This window comes from Hirundo rustica, chromosome 4, assembly GCF_015227805.2.
Source record: "Hirundo rustica isolate bHirRus1 chromosome 4, bHirRus1.pri.v3, whole genome shotgun sequence".
Classification (NCBI taxonomy): domain Eukaryota; kingdom Metazoa; phylum Chordata; class Aves; order Passeriformes; family Hirundinidae; genus Hirundo; species Hirundo rustica.
The window spans coordinates 33101376-33119105 of NC_053453.1; the positions used below are offsets into that span (position 1 = coordinate 33101376).

The 17730-nt window shown below is 35.8% G+C and overlaps 1 protein-coding gene across 3 annotated transcripts in view; it reads left to right on the top strand.

The window, feature by feature from the left end:
* Positions 1-17730, top strand: part of USP15 (ubiquitin specific peptidase 15) — a 59626-nt gene that overhangs the window by 13696 nt on the left and 28200 nt on the right. For 2 of the 3 annotated variants that reach the window (XM_040061681.2, XM_040061682.2), the window contains exons 3-6: positions 442-572; positions 3160-3286; positions 7912-8057; positions 10594-10655. In XM_040061681.2, the coding sequence (XP_039917615.1) occupies positions 442-572; positions 3160-3286; positions 7912-8057; positions 10594-10655 (466 nt within the window). Of the gene's footprint in view, positions 1-441; positions 573-2474; positions 2553-3159; positions 3287-7911; positions 8058-10593; positions 10656-17730 lie in introns of those variants that run through there. The other variant, XM_040061683.1, reaches the window with a different exon arrangement.

Here is a 17730-nt window from a genome sequence, read left to right on the forward strand (position 1 = left end):
CTAAATAGGAGGCTGTACCATGCTACGTTCCTAGTCTGATAGAGGGTGAATAACTTCAAACTTTAAAGTTTACTACTCATTCTCATTTTCAGCTGTGGAAGTATCCATGATGATGTGGGAATATGTGTGAAGTGAGTGGGAGAAATGAATTGGTTGCTCTGAAAGCTAGGATGGTGTATGATAACCAACTAAGTGCTTATAATTGCATGGAGATATAAAGTTGTCACTCACACAGTACAGGAATACCACCTGTAATAGGTGTGTTAAGTGTGAACTGGATAGTTTGCTTACACCATTTCAGAAGACCTGCTTTGAACGCCGTAATACTGGTAACGCAATTGTGACTCAAAATATTTTGTCCGCTGTTTATGTGAAAAAATTACATTAAAAACTCAAGTACAGAATTACAATATTCAAGTGAAAATAATCTTTCTCTTATAGATGGTGATTCTCAGTCTCTCAAGGAACATCTCATTGATGAGCTGGACTACATCCTTTTGCCAACTGAAGGCTGGAATAGGCTAGTGAGCTGGTACACACTGATGGAAGGTCAAGAGCCAATTGCACGCAAGGTAATCCTTAACTACTTGTAGATGAATATAGTTCAGATGTAGTCCTGCAAATATGCAGGAGTTGCACAGGAATTTATTAGCAGACTTTTAAGTCCTGCCCTATGATAATCATATAGAGAACTCCTGTTTTAGTTGCTTATTAATATCTAATTTTTATTCAAGTTTTTGAGGCTTAAATGCGTAATATTGAGGCAGGGAGATGCAAAGGATATAATACTTTCTTTTTCTGGAAGTAAGTTCTCTTAATAAATACCTCAAGAAAAATTTGCTTTAGAAACTTGTATGGCTATTAATGCAAGCGATTTTGTAATTAGGTAAATAACTCTAAAACTGCATTGACTATGTTAGTGAAAAGCCTAGCTCTAATAATGTTAACACTGGTGGAGTAATTGGTAGTTTCTGTCTGATGAACAATCTGTTCTCAGCTGCTTGCTAAGGGAGTTATTTCTTTAAGCCAAAAGCTTACCTCAACGCAAGTAGTAGTCCGTGGTATGGTGGATAGTGGATAGTGTGGTCCTCCATCAGTATAAGATACTGAAAAATTAACGTCTTTAAATTTGTTTTTGTTCACTCCAGCACATAACAACCTTATTATTAAGATGATAGGACATTTTACCAGTTTATAGAATCTTTTTTCTGTTTGTGTTACTTTTTAAGATTTTTCAAATTAGTGATTGCATTTGCATCCTCACTGGACTGAATTACTTAGTTTTTAAAATCCATTTTGGTATATTTCTCCTTTCTGTATTGACCAGTTGGGTGTATTTTTCCAGTTACAGGGATCTTTATTTTAATTCTTTTAAAATCACTGAAAAGTACAACTTCTGTTTCCTTCTTATGACATGAGTGTGGTCTAACTGCATACATGCTGGCTGCTTACTTGAAGTCATATTAATGGTAGATACAGCTGTAGAAGAATTTTGGGGTCTTCAAAATTAATTTGGCCAGCAACAGAAGTTTGTTTAAGGGTTTTATAGTATTTTCTCTAATGTGATAAAATAGTTTTTTGTTTTTTGGCTTTGTTTTAAAGAGACATCCCTGAAATGTCTGTCTTTTTGTCTAGTTCTGTTGGAGCTGAAATCCATTAAAACAACCCTTCTTTAAAGATAATCTGCTATCAACTTGTTACTGTTTTTTCTGAAGGTGGATTTCAGTAAACTGCGTACTCTTCCATCATTGTGATAAACTAAAAAGTCTGTAACTTTTTCAGTTTGGGAAGAAGATGGAAGGAGAGACCAGTGAAATTAGAGTAACTTCCATTCCACTTGGAAGTAGCTAACTGGAAAAATACATGGAGTATAATGAGTGGCCAAACTGGCATAGCTTTGTTATTTTCTGCCAGTATGAACAGCAGTTACCATCTGAGAAGCATACTCCAGTTCAGTGTTTTTGTTTCTGATGCTTTTGTCATTCATTATTATTTTTCCTGTCTGCCTTTATGGCTTGCTTTTTTTTCATAAACATGGTATTATACTTTACTTTCATCCCCTTTATTACATCAGCTATTTTTGAAATGTAGATCCAAATTTTAAATTGATAAAATTTTGTATTTCGTCTATATCAAAAAATGTTAGGACTTCCTTTATGTACAACTACTAGAATGTCAGTTTTTTATTCTTAGCCCGACTGCATAGTTTGTTTACTGCCACTATTTTGTTGTGACTCTAGTAGTTGAAAACCACTAAGCTGCTCAAATTAAGATGCATTTTTGTTTAAATGCCATGATAGACAGTCATTAAAGCTAAGGTACGCAATGAAATAATTCACTAATTTCTTCATATTTTTCCTATGGCACATGCATATAAGTTATATTTGTACAGCAGATAGCAGATCTCTCCTAGCAATTAGCTGGTGGCTTTATTTTAACCGTATTTGTCAGATGTATCACATATCAGTCTGATGGTTATTTTTAGAGCAGTCTACATGACTAAGAGTACTGCAGTTACACTTTGGAAGATCAAAGGGAAAAACATTTAAGAGGTGACCCTGAATGTTTTTTTCTACATTTTATTTTATTAAAAAACAAAAAAATCTTGCATATTTAACTAATTCTGAACATATAATAAGCAACTGTAATGAGTAGGTAAAATTTCAAGTGAATGTATTCATTATTGGAATGTAAGTGGAAGGTTTCTAGGTTTTGTTTAAGAATGTGATACCCAGATTTTATTAGTTTGTATTATATTTTTGGTAATACTCTTCTACCATGAAAGCTAGTTCTTGATATTCTGAGGAAGTAGTATACAATGAATGTATTTGGAAATAAAAGTAACTTTGGGTGGTTTTACTTTTGATCAAGTATCTTTGGATTAAGGTTGCATATTTGTGATTTCAACTGTACTTAACACTTTGAAAGGCATCATGTTATACACAGGTAAGACATGATCATCATCATGAAAAAAAAGTACTTTCTAGTTTACTGTATTACTAAAAAGTTATAGGAGAATTTTAGTTCTAATGTTTTGCATTTATTAACTGTCTTATATTGCATGAACTTCAGTTTCTTGAAGAGTTCTCAAAAATACCTTTAGGCGTGTGTATATGAAAACATATTCAGACTGATATGTGATCCCATTCTGTTTTTCAGGTTGTTGAACAGGGTATGTTTGTAAAGCACTGCAAAGTAGAAGTATATCTAACAGAATTAAAACTGTGTGAAAATGGAAATATGAACAACGTTGTCACACGAAGATTTAGTAAAGCTGATACAATAGGTATGCACAACTATTTTCTAAAAATTTGTGATTGGTACTTTTATGTGGTAGCAAGTTCTGAATAAATGTCTAGATAAAATGATGGATGGGTATTTTGATCATTAAAAACAATGGGAATCGTTTTGTTTGGGTCAAAGTTAAAAGTTAAGAAATTGGAATATTGAGGGGATTTAACAATTTTAGCAATAAATTGTGTGTTTTATTATATAAGCATCTGTATTAACTTTAGAAGCTTGAGGTTTTAAGGAAGTGAATAGTGTGATGAAGTTTATTGGATTTCATAGTACTTTTTCTTGGCTTTTGATGTGTAAGAAATATTTTTTATGTGTTACATTAACCAGCATGTTCTAGTCATATATATGAAGAGAAGGATATATTACGAAACACAAGAAAGAATTTAATTAATACATAAATGGCTAAATGTGACCTACAAAGGCAGTATTCTTCACACTGTGAAGTGGCAGCAAGGCACAATCTTTTATAGTAATTGAATCCTCTGTTAAACCTTTAACTTATCTTTATTTGTATTTATTTTGACTGCTTGTTGAGCATTCTGTCATTGTTCGAAACAGTATTTTGATAAGATATTTGACTTTGAAAATAACAATCAGAACATTTTCAAAGAAATTGCTCCTCATTTTTTGTTGTATTTGTGTATGTGTATCTGAGATAAGAGTCTTCCAATCGTGTGTACTTGTGCAGTTTTGTACTTTATGCAGAATTGTAGTTTATGCCCTTGGCACTGTATGCCCAGCCATCACTTTGTTTAGATTTGTTGACAGCAGTGTATGTTTTTTAGCTTTTGCTTCTCTTCACATTATGAGTAGAGACTTACACTTACCAGCCTTTAATTCTTTGCCGATTGCTTGCTTTAGAGGCAGTCATTTTACTTTGTTAAATTTCAATATTTAAGTTAGAAAAAGAATCACCTCTTGTGTTAGAATAAAAACTTTAAAATTGTGAAAATTCTCCTCAAAACAAGGTTTGTGGTATGTTAATTTGCCTTTTTGAGATCTTGTTTAACTTGGGAATATTTTCTGAGGAAACCAGAAACTTGGAAAAAGCAATTCAACATTGTCCTTCCCTTAGGACCAAATGCAAACTATTTTACAGCTATACTGAATTGTATCACTGAAATTATAGGTAATGGATGAAATTTCTTTCTCTAATCAGAAGCAGGGCATTTTGGAATGACTGTTACTTGGAGGTATATTCATTTTTTCCTAACAAAGAGAGAATTATGATTATGAATAAATTGTTGTAAAGGGTAATGAGAAGCAGTCAAGAGTTCACTGGCAATCCTTTTCCAGACACTGGCCTTGTTTGCTTTCCTGAAATCTGGATGATATGCTCATGGAAGCGTTTAAAAACATGCCCTTCCTGATGCTGAAGCTTCTTATGCGGAGTACAAAGCAGAGAGCCATCCTTGCCAAGGCATCCAGAAGAGTTTCCACCTTAGAAGAAGAGCTAGAAAAATTCAACCCAAATTAAGAGTGAAATAATAAGTGATCCCTCTTATCCATTAAAAGATTGTGATTCCCCCCCGCCCCATTTCTTACCTCAAATATATTTAAGGTAGTTCTGGAATTCATCAAATACACAGCAGAAATGCTTATTATATCAATAAATAATGTGCAAGAGGGATTTTACAGAATCTTGATTATTTTTCTCTCTTCCTTGTATACTGCAATTAGGGATGTATTTTTATTAGAGTTGCAGAGGGCTTTTAGTGCAAAAGAGCCAGTAACAGCTGCACGGAAGTGAGTAGACACAGAATACTGTGGTCTTTTCAAGAAATTTTAGTTTTTCTATCCACCATCATTGATTATACTATTTACTGCACTCAAAAAATAAGTACAAGGCTTTCCTTAATTCACAAAACCAGAGAAATATCCTAAGTATAATATAATACTCACCCAACAGTCTTCAGATAAGTGTTGTTCTTGGAATACCTTTGCTTTTCAACTCAGAAGCTAAGCTGTGCTGTGTCAATAAATTAGTACAAAGTCAAAGGCAGACTTAACAATGTCAGTCATTCTCTTGCAATGATACTGTCACATCTGACATGTTCTTTGGACCTTCTTGGGAACCTTCTATGACTGAGGACCCTTACCTTGGAGACAGTGCATAGTGACCTTTTTATTTGCTGCAGAATACAAGAATGTAATGCTTGCCCCCCTTGAGGACTATTCTGGAATCAGTGACTAGCCTTTTCCTTCTTTAAGGAAAGAAGGAGGGATTACTTTCCTAGTTCAGACTGACATCTTAACGTTAACACCGAGGCCAGCATTTGTGATAACACTAGCCTTTAGGAGCCAGGGTGTATTTGTATTAGGATTCGCTGAACTTTTTCAGCATGGCATCAAGACTATTCCTGGTAGTCGTTCAAAATAGTACTTAAAGTATGCAGTTGTTTTTATGTATAAGCTGTATGATTTTTAACAATATAGGGTATGATCTGTATGGGAACTATAACTTCTAACTCTCAAATTGAACTGTCTCAAATTGTGGGTATACAGCTGGTGGAATGAGAGGCATCTTTAAATGGCAGCTCTTCCCATCTCTTTTAGATGTCATGCTAGTACTAACCATGTTATGCATTAGATGTATATAACTAAAGCTCCCCTGGAAAGTTTTGGAGTCACCATCCCAGGAAGTGTTTGAGTACAGACTGCATATGACACTTAAAGCTGTGTTTTAGTTGATACACTGGTGTTTGGTGAAAGGTTGGACTCAATGATCTTGGACATCTTTTCCAATGTTAATGAATCAGTGACTCTACTAGAGGAGAACCCCATACACAATGTGACTCAGACAATACCTATTTGATATGTTTTCATTTATGCTGGACCAGGCACTTCCACTTTAATTCATAAGCCAGCACTCCAGTAATACTTGCTGGGGATGGGAGGAAGAATTACAAAGCGTGCATTGGTTATACGTTTGTGGAAGTACATAAAAGAATCTTATTTTCACAGTCTCAAAAACTGACATAATAGTCAAGTAGAACATGCTCTTCCCAGAGTTTGGACATAATGTCATCCAATAGGATTGATTCATCCTGTCTTGTAATAGTTCTGTTAGTACAGCTGGAATATGTTAAAAATTAACATAATAATATTAGCTTAGTACTTGTGAAGAAAGCAACCCGCAATGCTCAGATAATTAATTGCCACGGTATTAGTAGAATGAAAAATTATATTTTGTAAATTCTTTTAGTGAAAGCCATTGATAAATCTAGATTTTCTACTTTTTGTTTTTACAAGATTGTTGCTGACTAGATAAGTTTTTATATTCAGATATGGATATAATTATTTGAATTCATTGGTTGAGAATTGATTCAGACAGTACATGGTTTCTTTTTTTTGAAAGCCAACAAATCAAATAAGTCTGTTGCCTTGTTGATATCACCTACTTTGCCTATATATCATCTCTGTTTACAAAAACAGATGATCCAGTCTAACACTTGCTTTCAGACCAAAATGTGTGATAACTGGTATAGAAACAAATTATATTCAGTTGCCTACAATGCCTGCAAATATTATATGGGCCCATTGTCATAGATTTCCCAAGCCAGTGTCTGGATTTTTCCAAGGTTCCTTTAAGTTCGGGTCTCAATTTGGCTTTTCTTGTTTAACCTAGTGGAAGAGAAAATAATCTTGAGTAAAAGGGAGCAAGAGAAGCTGACGCACTTGTGTTTTGTCCTTAGACTTTGGAGGAGTGTCTTTCATAGCGCTTAGAGGGCCTGTTTTTATAATTGTGCTTTCAGTGATCATCAGGGATGAAGTGTATATTTCTTGACTCCTGTTTTGTGTTCTATGTTAGCTGTTAGGAGACAGAGCTTCCATAGGCCTTTCTGAGTCTACCAGTTAAAGAAAGCAGCTAAGTGGGATTTCTGTGGTACAGTACTGTACATATTAGTTAAAAAACCAACTATTAGATAAAAGCTACTTTTGTGTAAGAAGAATAGTATTAATTGGAAATTTCTTATATTTCAGTTGTAGATAAGTTATGCTACCTTAAAATTATGTAACACTAGTTATATTTCTGTCAGGTTAGACTAGGGGCTGGTAGACCTTTTTTCTTTGACTCTTTCAGGGACATAAAATTGTTCACCTTCCTTTTAGAATAAATTTATGCACTTCAGTTTTACTGAGTAGTCATTTTTTTTCTGTGGACACGTGAAACTTCACACGTATATATTGTGGTTAGTGCTAATTGCACTCGAATATGGGTAGAAGCGTCAAGCCAAAAAGAGTTGATTTAGGGAACAGAATGACTTCATGCACCTGATTTTGCTACCATTCTCACTTCTGATAATTTTCTACCTCCCCAGACTCCTCTGTTAGTACACTCAGAAATGAGTAGGTGGCTCCTGTCACCTGTTATTTATCAACTTCTCTTTATTTGATCTGCCTTGCTAAAGGATTCAGCCCTCTGACTGTGTTTTAAAGGCAAGCTAACTAGCAATTTCTTGCTTGTCCTGCAAAATTATGTAGTTGCATGGCAATTTCTGCAGTTTCATTCATATTTTGAATATGAGGAGGTGAATTCTGATGCATTATTTCACCTTATACTGTTTGTGTATTGCAATGTTAAACTTGTGTTCTTTCCTTCCAAAACAGACACAATTGAAAAGGAGATAAGAAAAATCTTCAATATTCCGGGTGAAAAAGAGACGAGATTGTGGAACAAATACATGAGTAATACTTTTGAACCTTTGAATAAACCAGACAGTACCATACAGGATGCTGGTTTATACCAGGGACAGGTACAGTGAAATATTATTTCTTTTCTTGAATACATTTATCTTTTTGGTCATGAAAATGTAGCTGTGCCCAATGATTTTTGCTTATTTTTAAATGAAAATAGCTTTCTAATATATTGTGTTAGGGAGAGAGGATTTTGTGAACAAATTTGTTGAAATTAAAGTGATCTTTGTGTGTATTTTTGGGATTAAAGACTGAAAAGAGAGATTAAAGAGGATTTAACTCTCCTGGAAAATTAAAATTTTTAATATACTTTTAAATTTTATGTTTACCAAATTTTATTAAATTGCTGACATGGATTTGGTAAAATCTGAAATAAATAATTATTCGTAAGATCTTGGATGTATTCGTATAATGAAATCCAAAGTCTGAAGAATGGTTTAGGTATTCTAAAAGAATAATGTCTTATACTCAGATTCCACTGCCTAGATTTAACAAACAAAATAAGAAAAAAATGAAAATATTTTGATTAGAACCACAGAGACAGAGGTTTGTAGACCTGCTTTAACATAAGATAGTCACCACTTTAAAATAATCACTTTATGGGCAAATTACTCATAAGATAATTTTTTTACCTTTGAAGATGAATATAAAGAACAAACATTGAACATTAAACTACAAAATATAAATTCAAACAGATTGAGCAATTGCATTGATAGAGTGACTTTTCAGATTATTACACTGATTCTTTAGTCTTCAGATAGAGTTGAATGTTTTTTCAGCAGCTGTAGTTCATATAGTCACGCTACAAATGCAGATGGATGAAATTTGATGACAGTAATTTTAGGCGAGATTATATTAATGTAGTTCCTTTTGCCTTGAAATACTTGACTCTAACCTACTTACCAGCAGTATTTATGCTGTGTTTCAGTTTTCTTTTATGGCATGGAAGGTAGGTAATCAGTGTACCAAAATCGCTGCTTGAAATACTGTCCTTTAGCTTCATGTTGTATGCACTTAAACTCTCCCACAGGTAATTTTAACAATGCAGAAGTCCTACTGGAAGAGCCCACATCTCCCATAAAAGATTCACATCAAAGGTGTAACTTGCAAGTTACTTCTATCCCAGTAAAACATTAACTGTGAAGCAAGCTTGTCTAATAAAGCCATGACAAGATCTCTAGGTGACATCTGTACTTTGAGCAAAACAAATACTGTTTAAAATAGAGTTTAACTGTGGTTTCTGAAAATGCTAAATGTCGTGGTAGGCCATGTGTTTGGTCAGTTGCACTTGCTGGCACACATATGGTTATTTTTCTGCCTGAGCTTTCTAATCTAATAATAGTTATTCTGCTTATTACAGTCTGTCTAACCCGATAGTTGTAATAGTGTATGCAATTGAGTAAATTAATGCTTTGAATTTATCAGTTGATTTCCGAAGCAAGCCTTTAGGGATTCCATTGAACTCAGTCTAAATCTACCTTTTATTTAGTAAGCTTTGAGAGCCAGTCAAAGAAGTATGACAAAATCAGTCTTTAAGCATCAATAACCAAGGATAGCAGACTACTCTGTTCCTGACAGAAAGCTGGTCATGATAGAAGGCTTGTTTTCAATCTCATGCTCAAATGTGTTCAGACTGAAAACGTAATTGCATCTTCAAGTGGCTTATACACTTATAAGGTATAACCTTATAAGGTTTTGAGCATATTAGTATTTACCTGAATTTATGTCACGGTATAGAGACATACAGGGACAGCACGGCAGTTAATTAGTATCCTGAAACATCGGTATACAGTTGTAAAGAATTAGTTGCACTGGAAGTGGAGAGTTGGATTCAGTTTAAGTATTGGAGTCTAGTTGCCATTTCAAGGAATCTAGCTATCTTAGCTGTCAATCCAGAAAAAGGCATGAGCTGTTTGTCAGTCCCGTGTCATATCTGCCAGCATTGGGCAGATATCTCAAATACCCAGTGGAGTTTCAAATGACACCTCATGCCTGTATTTGGGACTGAGTGTTCTGTACTCCTTTCTGTACCAATGACAAATTGAATGAAATTCATTAGCCAACTGTCCTGTTGGAAAACTAATACTAGATAAATGCTTTGGTAAAATATATAGGAGTAACCATACAGTTACGATTTTAAGGCTATCAAGGTAGAAAATAGTTTTGTGTGGGTGTTTTGGGTTTTTTTCTTATCTATCTGTGTGAGGCAAAATTCCTTCAGGAATTATCCCTTCCTTAACAAGTCTGTTCTATAGACATGTGATTTCTATAGATTGACAGGTGCTGTTTAAACATTGCAGGTTATCTTCTGTCCTCTTTGAGAGATAAGTGGCTTGCCATCCCTGGATTGCAGAGGAATAGAAATACTAAGTAACTTGCCCAAATTAAGATGAGGAATGAAAAAAGCAGAGAGGAAGGTGCAGTGTAATGGATGGAATACTGAGTGTAATGGAATATTCTTGAATCGCAGTGAATAGTAACTTCAGTATTAGTCTTTTCTTGATCACATGTCAGCAAATCCATTAAAAAAGACGGAACAAAAAGCAATCTACTGGTATTTTTATTTCAGTCTTCTTATTACACTTTTTGTGGTAGGTCCTGGTGATAGAACAGAAGAATGAGGATGGAACATGGCCAAGAGGTCCTTCAACTCCTAAGTAAGTTATGAATTCTGGTCAAGTGATTAGCTTGCATATTATTTTGCTTAATGAAAAGAAAGTTTTTAAAAGTGGCATTTTATTTTGAAAATCAGCCTTCAGATATTTTAGTTGAAAATACACTTGAATATATTTTTTGTTAGTGCCATGCATTATAGAGCATAGCCTGATAGTGGTGAATTCTTGCATATACATTGCTTAACTTTGTTGATTTCAACCAATGATACACACTGTGGTAACTCTCCACGAAGACTAGACGACCGCCAATGGCAAAAGAAAGAACCTGCTCTTTGTCCGGGAGGGAAATATTGCTTTATTCTCCAGTCCTGCCCTGCCTTGGCTGGAGATCTTCCCCGATCGCTTTCCAGGCCAGAGAGAGCTTGGCCCCGCCCATCTGGGGGCTTTTTCCCCAGGGGGCAGGGCCCAGAGGCAGGGACGAGACATCATCCAATCAGGGAGAAGTGGGAGTGGAAGAGTTGGGTTACAGATGAGTAAGGAAAAACCACGATGCAGATTACAAATCCCATAAAACACAATATAAACCCAATTAATGTATTACAACAATACACTATCCTGTTTAAAATTGGAAAAAAATTTCATAGTAGAAAACTGTACAACTTAGCATATTTTATTTAGATTTCTGTTTCGAAGTACAGTGTCTCTGTTAGGTCAACACAGATTTTATCAGTATTTTTCTTATATGTAAATATTTTCATGGACAGCTTGTTCCTTTTGTCTCCAGAGTATAATATTTACCCACAGAGTTTATTTAAATTGCAGCCTGCATTACCATCATATGACTTCTGTTCTTTGTTGGGCTGTCATCCGTTAATGCAGGTTGATGTTGATTTTGTTTTCTCTTTTTCCTACTGCTGTTATCAACAGCACCTTGATAATGGCAAGTGAATAGAAAGAAACTTACGTGTTTTTCTGTATTTAACTATTTTTAATGTTATTTCCAGTGTCTAAATCATGTTCTGTTGGTTTTGAAGAACAGTTGGAACCATTTAATTAATACTATGTCTGCCTTACAAATAGTTAACTGTAGGTTTTGCCTTTGTTGGCTGGTTCTTGATCATATCTTTCATTAAAAAGTTTAGGTTCTTTTAAATTCTTTTTATTCCTTTTGAGATTATGTATGCATGTAGTTAAGTATCACTGTTGTTCTAAAGCATTTTTATAGTACCATTTTTATCTTTTGAAGGAGAGTGTTTCTTTATCTACAGTGTTTTATCTTAAGCACTTATATTTGGAAGACTATTTTCTGTTAAGTTATTTAATGAAGTCTGAGTTCAATTTAAGATTACCATGAACAGTATAATCTTGCTTAGCAAGATGTTGTAACACAAGGCATTGAGAAGGTGGAGCAGTAGAAAGAATGGGATGCTAAGTACTTGAAGTTTAATCTCTGACCTCAAAAAGCATCTAGTAGAAATTTAAATTCTTAGTCAAATTTTAGATGCATCTTTCAAAGGTTAAGAGAACTTACATAACTCACTATCATGGATTCTTTTGGAAGTTTTGGTTGGAAGATATTCTCGTGATGGCATCTGCTTTTTATTCTGCCGAACTTCTTTTTCATTTTATGGAAAGCATTCAGGAGCAGTATATAAATTAAAGAGTATCTCCTAAAAATGATCTGGGAACAAGTGAAATGCTAATTCAGAATGCTGGTGTCAGAGGAGGCTGTAAGTAAATCAGCAAATGAGGATGAATAGTAGTACTGTGAGACTGGGGTATGGTTTTGAGATAAGGCAGCTGTCAGAAAGTTGGGAATTTGAGATTCAAATACACTGTAATGGAAAGATTGCAAAGCTTAGTGAATTCAAATAGCAGCTATTAACAGGCAGTAATAGGACAGGTTTTTACATCTGTTTAAGACTGCATGAATAACCTAGTAAATGTTTAAAGAGATAGAAATGTTAGACACTCATTTTGAAGTTTTCTGTGTGAGGTCTATTAGGAGTATTAGTTTGCCAACGCAAATAGTGTACATCCACATACCTTACTACAGCCCTGTCATTGGTCACACACTGGCTCAGTGCTGAAGCTATCTCTTTGTAGTGCTTCTTTTTGTAGGGTACAAATTGTAAACGAATACTGATGTCAAGGTATAAAAGGCTATATTTAGAAATGTTAAAATATAGGATACTGGAAAGCATGAAAGATGATACAGCTTGAAAAGGCAGGATCATTTCAGAACAGGAACTAAGCTTTTCTACAGATTGACAGAATAGTTGAATTTGGAAAGCGTCTCTGCAGATTCTCTAGTCCAACCCACTTGCTCAATGACAGGTCACCTAGAGCAGGTTGCTTGGGACTGTGTACAGATAGATATGTCCATGGATGGAAGCTCTGCAGCCTTCCTGGAAAACCTGTTCCACTGTTTGATAACTCCTATTTTGAAACAAATTCCTTACATTTACAAAGAATGGCCAGTGCTTCAGTTTTATATGTATTGCCTCTTCTACTTTCAGTGGACATGACTGAAAAGGGTCTTCTTCCATCTTCTTCATTCTCTCCCACTGAGTATTTGATGTTGATAAAATCGCTCTGGAACCTTCTCCAGGCTGAATGCTCCCAGCTTTCAGCCTTTTCACTGAGGTCAGCTGCTGCAAGCCTTGATCACCTTCGTGGTGTTTCACTGGATTTAGTCCAGGATATCTCCGTCTCTCTGGTACTGGGTAGCTCAGCACTCCAGGTGTCTCTGGCCAGTTCTGAGTGGAGGAGAAGAATCACCTCCCTTGACCTGCTGGCAATGCTTTTGCCAGTGTAGCACACTGGGCCAAGGTGGTTGGCCCAAGGACATACTGCTGGCTCATGTCCAGCTTTTTGTCCAGCAGGACCCCAAGTGGTTCCCTGCCAAGCTTCTTTCCATTTGGTCACCTGCCTGCACACCCACCTTCTGCCGGTGCATTGGTTCCTGGCATTGTTCCTCCCAAGGTGCAGGCCTTTGTATTTCCCTTGACTGGACTTCATGAGGTTCCTGTTTGCTCATTTCTCCAGCCTTTTGAGGTCTGTGAAAATGACAGCAGAATCTATATTGTGACAATTGAAAATGAGAAACAGTAAGATGGAAAGATGTTCTGCACATTTCCCCTGCCTCTTTTTCGCAGAAGCAAAACAGCAATTTTTGTGTTGCTTCTTTTAGCAATTTTTCTGTATTCCTACTACACATGATGAATGCTGTCAGTTTTCCATTAAGAAATACACTAAACGTGTGAGCATCTTTTCTTCTGCAAGAAAAGAACATACTTACTTTTAAAGTGGCCAGATTGGGACCTCAGTTCAGTAGAAGGAACACTTTTGAAAATGATAATTCTGTTTTTCTTAAGACTGTAATGAACTCATACAAGAAAAAAAGATTGATTAGTATCATAATTTTCTCTCATTCTGAAATTAGAAATGAGTAATTTTAAGCTTGAGATCCTTTTCATGTAGAAGCTGAGACCATGCTGTGCAACTTAATTTCTTCTCTGAGTTCTACCTCGTCAGTATTTGCATTTGTTTTATGTATACTGTTATTCTAACTTCTGAATTTACTTAATTTTGGAAGTAATTGCAACATCCACTGCAAAAACCCTGCATGATTTAATGATATCTGCTATTGTGTCATATTTTAATGCTGCTTAAAATGTTTGTGAGTCTTGGGGTTTTTTGATTGAAAGTGTCTGAATCTGGTATACATTCTTAAACTGCTTGCAGGGTCAGGTTTAGGAATGACTGGATTTTTTGCTTTCTGAGAGGTTGTTTATATCAGCTTCTGGGATGTTTTTTGCTTTGGGAGGGTGACTTCTATGTAACTTTCTCTTTCTTCTGGAATGTCTTAAAATGTCACGTGCTCCCAAAAGACATATTACTTAGCAGTAATGATAGTTTTTACAGAAAATTTTGTTGACTAACATGTCTGTGGGTAGCTATCTCCTCAGTGTCATACACGACTAACTTATACAAACGTGCTGATCGTAGTTGTTTTTGTAGCTTAGTTGCTGCTGATCCCAGTATCTAATGAAGATTTGAGATCTCTGTGCAGACCTTTTTTTTTTAATCTGTGTCCTTATATGGGAAATTTTTTCGCAGGTAGGAAAAAACAACTAATCCTGTTGAATGGTCAAGATGGTGTTTTAAACTAAAAACAAAATATAAATTTTAAAAATCTTGAGATTGTAGTTCAGGTTACTTAAGGAACTGTACTACAAAATCAAGTTACTTTATGTTCAGGAAAAAATGTACATCACTTAAAACCTTTCAGCCAATCTGTGATTATAAAACATAAGACAAAGAGAAGCACTGAACTCAAGTTTTGACATTCCAGGACAGGGTTTCTGTTAGTTGTCTGTTAAGAAGTTGTTACCTGTTTATATGCGGATATAAAAGCAAGTTAGGGAAGCATACAAAGAAGCTATAAACTAGTAGGTTATTTCCTTCTAATTTTAAAAAAGCGTTGTAGCTGGGTTGTTTTTTTTTTCGAAAACTTAAAAAGAAGTTCTAAATCTACTGATCCGTCCTATTATTCAAAAATGCTTTCTGTATGGTAGAAAACTAAGAATTTTTGATTACCTGTAAATCTGTATTTCTGTGTTTGCATTAAAAGTAATGGATTTCATTCTGATACTTCTTTTATTTAGATATCACTGTGGAATAAGTCATCCTAATCAAATAGCTGGCTACTTAGCATAATTTACAGATGGCCTGCTGTTAACTTTAAAACAATTTTCATGTGTGAAAGGGAATATATTGTTGGTTGGTTGGGGCATTTTTTGGCCATACAAAAAGGTGAGACTTTACACATTCATAGCTTAGTTCTTTTTCTCCTTGTAATAATGAACATTCTCTTACAATTTTTTTCAGATTTTTTTTTCTGGTTCATACTTTAGACCATTTTGTCTTGGAAAAGCATTAAAGGCCCTATCTCAATGCTTTTCTTTTACTGGGTTGGACCCCATAATGTTTGTTAAGAGGAGGGACCAAATGGGTAAAGATGTTTAGCAGTCCTTTTTAAAAGAATATAATGCCCACTTATCCAAGTTTTTTATGAAAATATATCCATGAAAGGAAAAAGTTGGGTTTTTTTTTTTTTCTTTGAGCAGTTGTTACACAGACAGATGTGCCTTGCTACTGACTTCTGTAAGGAAGAATTGTGGTATATAGAGCTAACTGGAGACTTACTCTGATGTCTTAAATTGTATAAGCAAGAGCTATCAGCTTGTTTGTCAGCCAAGAGCTGGACTGCTATTTGCTGATAAATAATACTTGAGATAACCATGTGTCTGAGCTCCTGTGGGTAAACACCAAACCTTGGTGATTTCAACAGGCATTTTCAAGTTAGTTTAACAAACATGTTTATTAATACGAATTAATGGAGGGTTGAAAAACTCTTAACAAATGCATGTCCCAAACATTAATTTTTTGATTGATGATTGTTAAAATATCAACCTTTATTACTGCAAATTTCCTAGAGAAGTGTGATTAGCTGAATTAGTGAGCGTTTGTAAGAAGACAATAGTTTAACTAAAGCTTGCTTTAACATTGTATCCCAGCCCAATCATAGCCACAGTTTCAAGGAAGAGTCCTTGATAATGGAAGGACCTCTTGAGATAGTCTCACCTAGTTCCCCTACTGAAAACATGGGAAGCTGTAGCAGATTGCCTAGGACCATATCCAGGCATAGTCTCTGTTCAGATGGAATTTTATTTATTTTGTTTTATTCCCTTATACTTTTGTCCTTTCAATGGGCACCACTGAGAAGGTTTTTGCTCCATCTTCATTCTCTCTCATTGGGTATTTGTACAAGTGATAAGATTGTTCTGGAGCCTTCTCTTCTCCAGGCTGAATGGTCCCAGCTCTCTCATATAGATCAAATGCTGCATCTTTGTGATGTCTCATGAGTCTTGCTCCAGAATGTCCCTGTCTTTCTGGTACTAGGAAGCCCAGAAGTGAGCCCAGCACTCCAGGTGTCTCTGGCCAATTCTGAGTGGAGGAGAAGGATCACCTCCCTTGGCCTGCTGGCAATGCTTTTCCCAGTGTAGCATACTGGGCCAAGATGGTTGGCTGGCTCATGTCCAGCTTTTTGTCCAGCAGGACCCCAGGTGGTTCCCTGCCAAGCTGCTTTCCATTTGGTCACCTATCCCTCCAGGGGCAGGATTGAATGGTTTTCAGTCCCTCTCACTGTACATTTACGTAACCCATGTTTCATCTGCTTGTCTGTGAGGGTGTTGCAGGAGACACTGTCAAAAGACTTAAGGGATTTGAAATAAACCACACCCATTGTTTCCCCATCATCTACCAACATAGCCTTCTATGAGATTACTATCAGGCTGGTTGAGCAAGGTATCTACCACTGCTTTCACTCAAACACTTTCTCTTCACATCCAGCTTGGGTCAGAAGTTCCTTATTCATCCATTCAGGCTTCCTGCTGCCTTTGCTTGATTTTTTACTTCCCTGGATATGGACCATTATTGAATATAGAGGACTTAATGATCTTAAAGGTATTTTCCAACCGATATTTCCCCCTCTTCTTTCCAGGGCTGCACCCCATGACACTTTTCCAAGCAGGTACCTATAAAGGTTGAAGTCTGCTCTGCAGTAATCCAGGGCTGTGTTCCTGTTTTCTGCCATGCTGTCCCTCAAGATCTCAGATTTCATCATCTTAAGGTCATCTTGGCCAAGGCCCCAGCCATCACATTGGTTTTAAGTATCAGATGCATCCAAGAAACTCTCCTTGTTGGCTTCTCAGTTGTCTGCATTAGATAGCTGTCATCATTGCATCCCAGAACTCTCCTGCACATTTTTTATGCCCAGCTATGTTGGCCCACCAGCATGTCCCCCGTAATGACTAGGGCCTGTGAACGTTAGGCTTCTTCCAGTTGTCTAAAAAAGTCTTACCTGACTTTCTTTATCCTGACCCAGTCTGGATGGCCCCAGAGGAAAAAAAAGACTGTTCTAATTGCAGTTGTTTTTGCTGATGTCTGTATTTATCTCCTTGCTGTTGATCACTAGAGGAATTCTAGTACAGTTTAACCACAGTGTTAATGAAGTATGTGGGCAAGTGAGTATCTAATGTGAGTTACCATT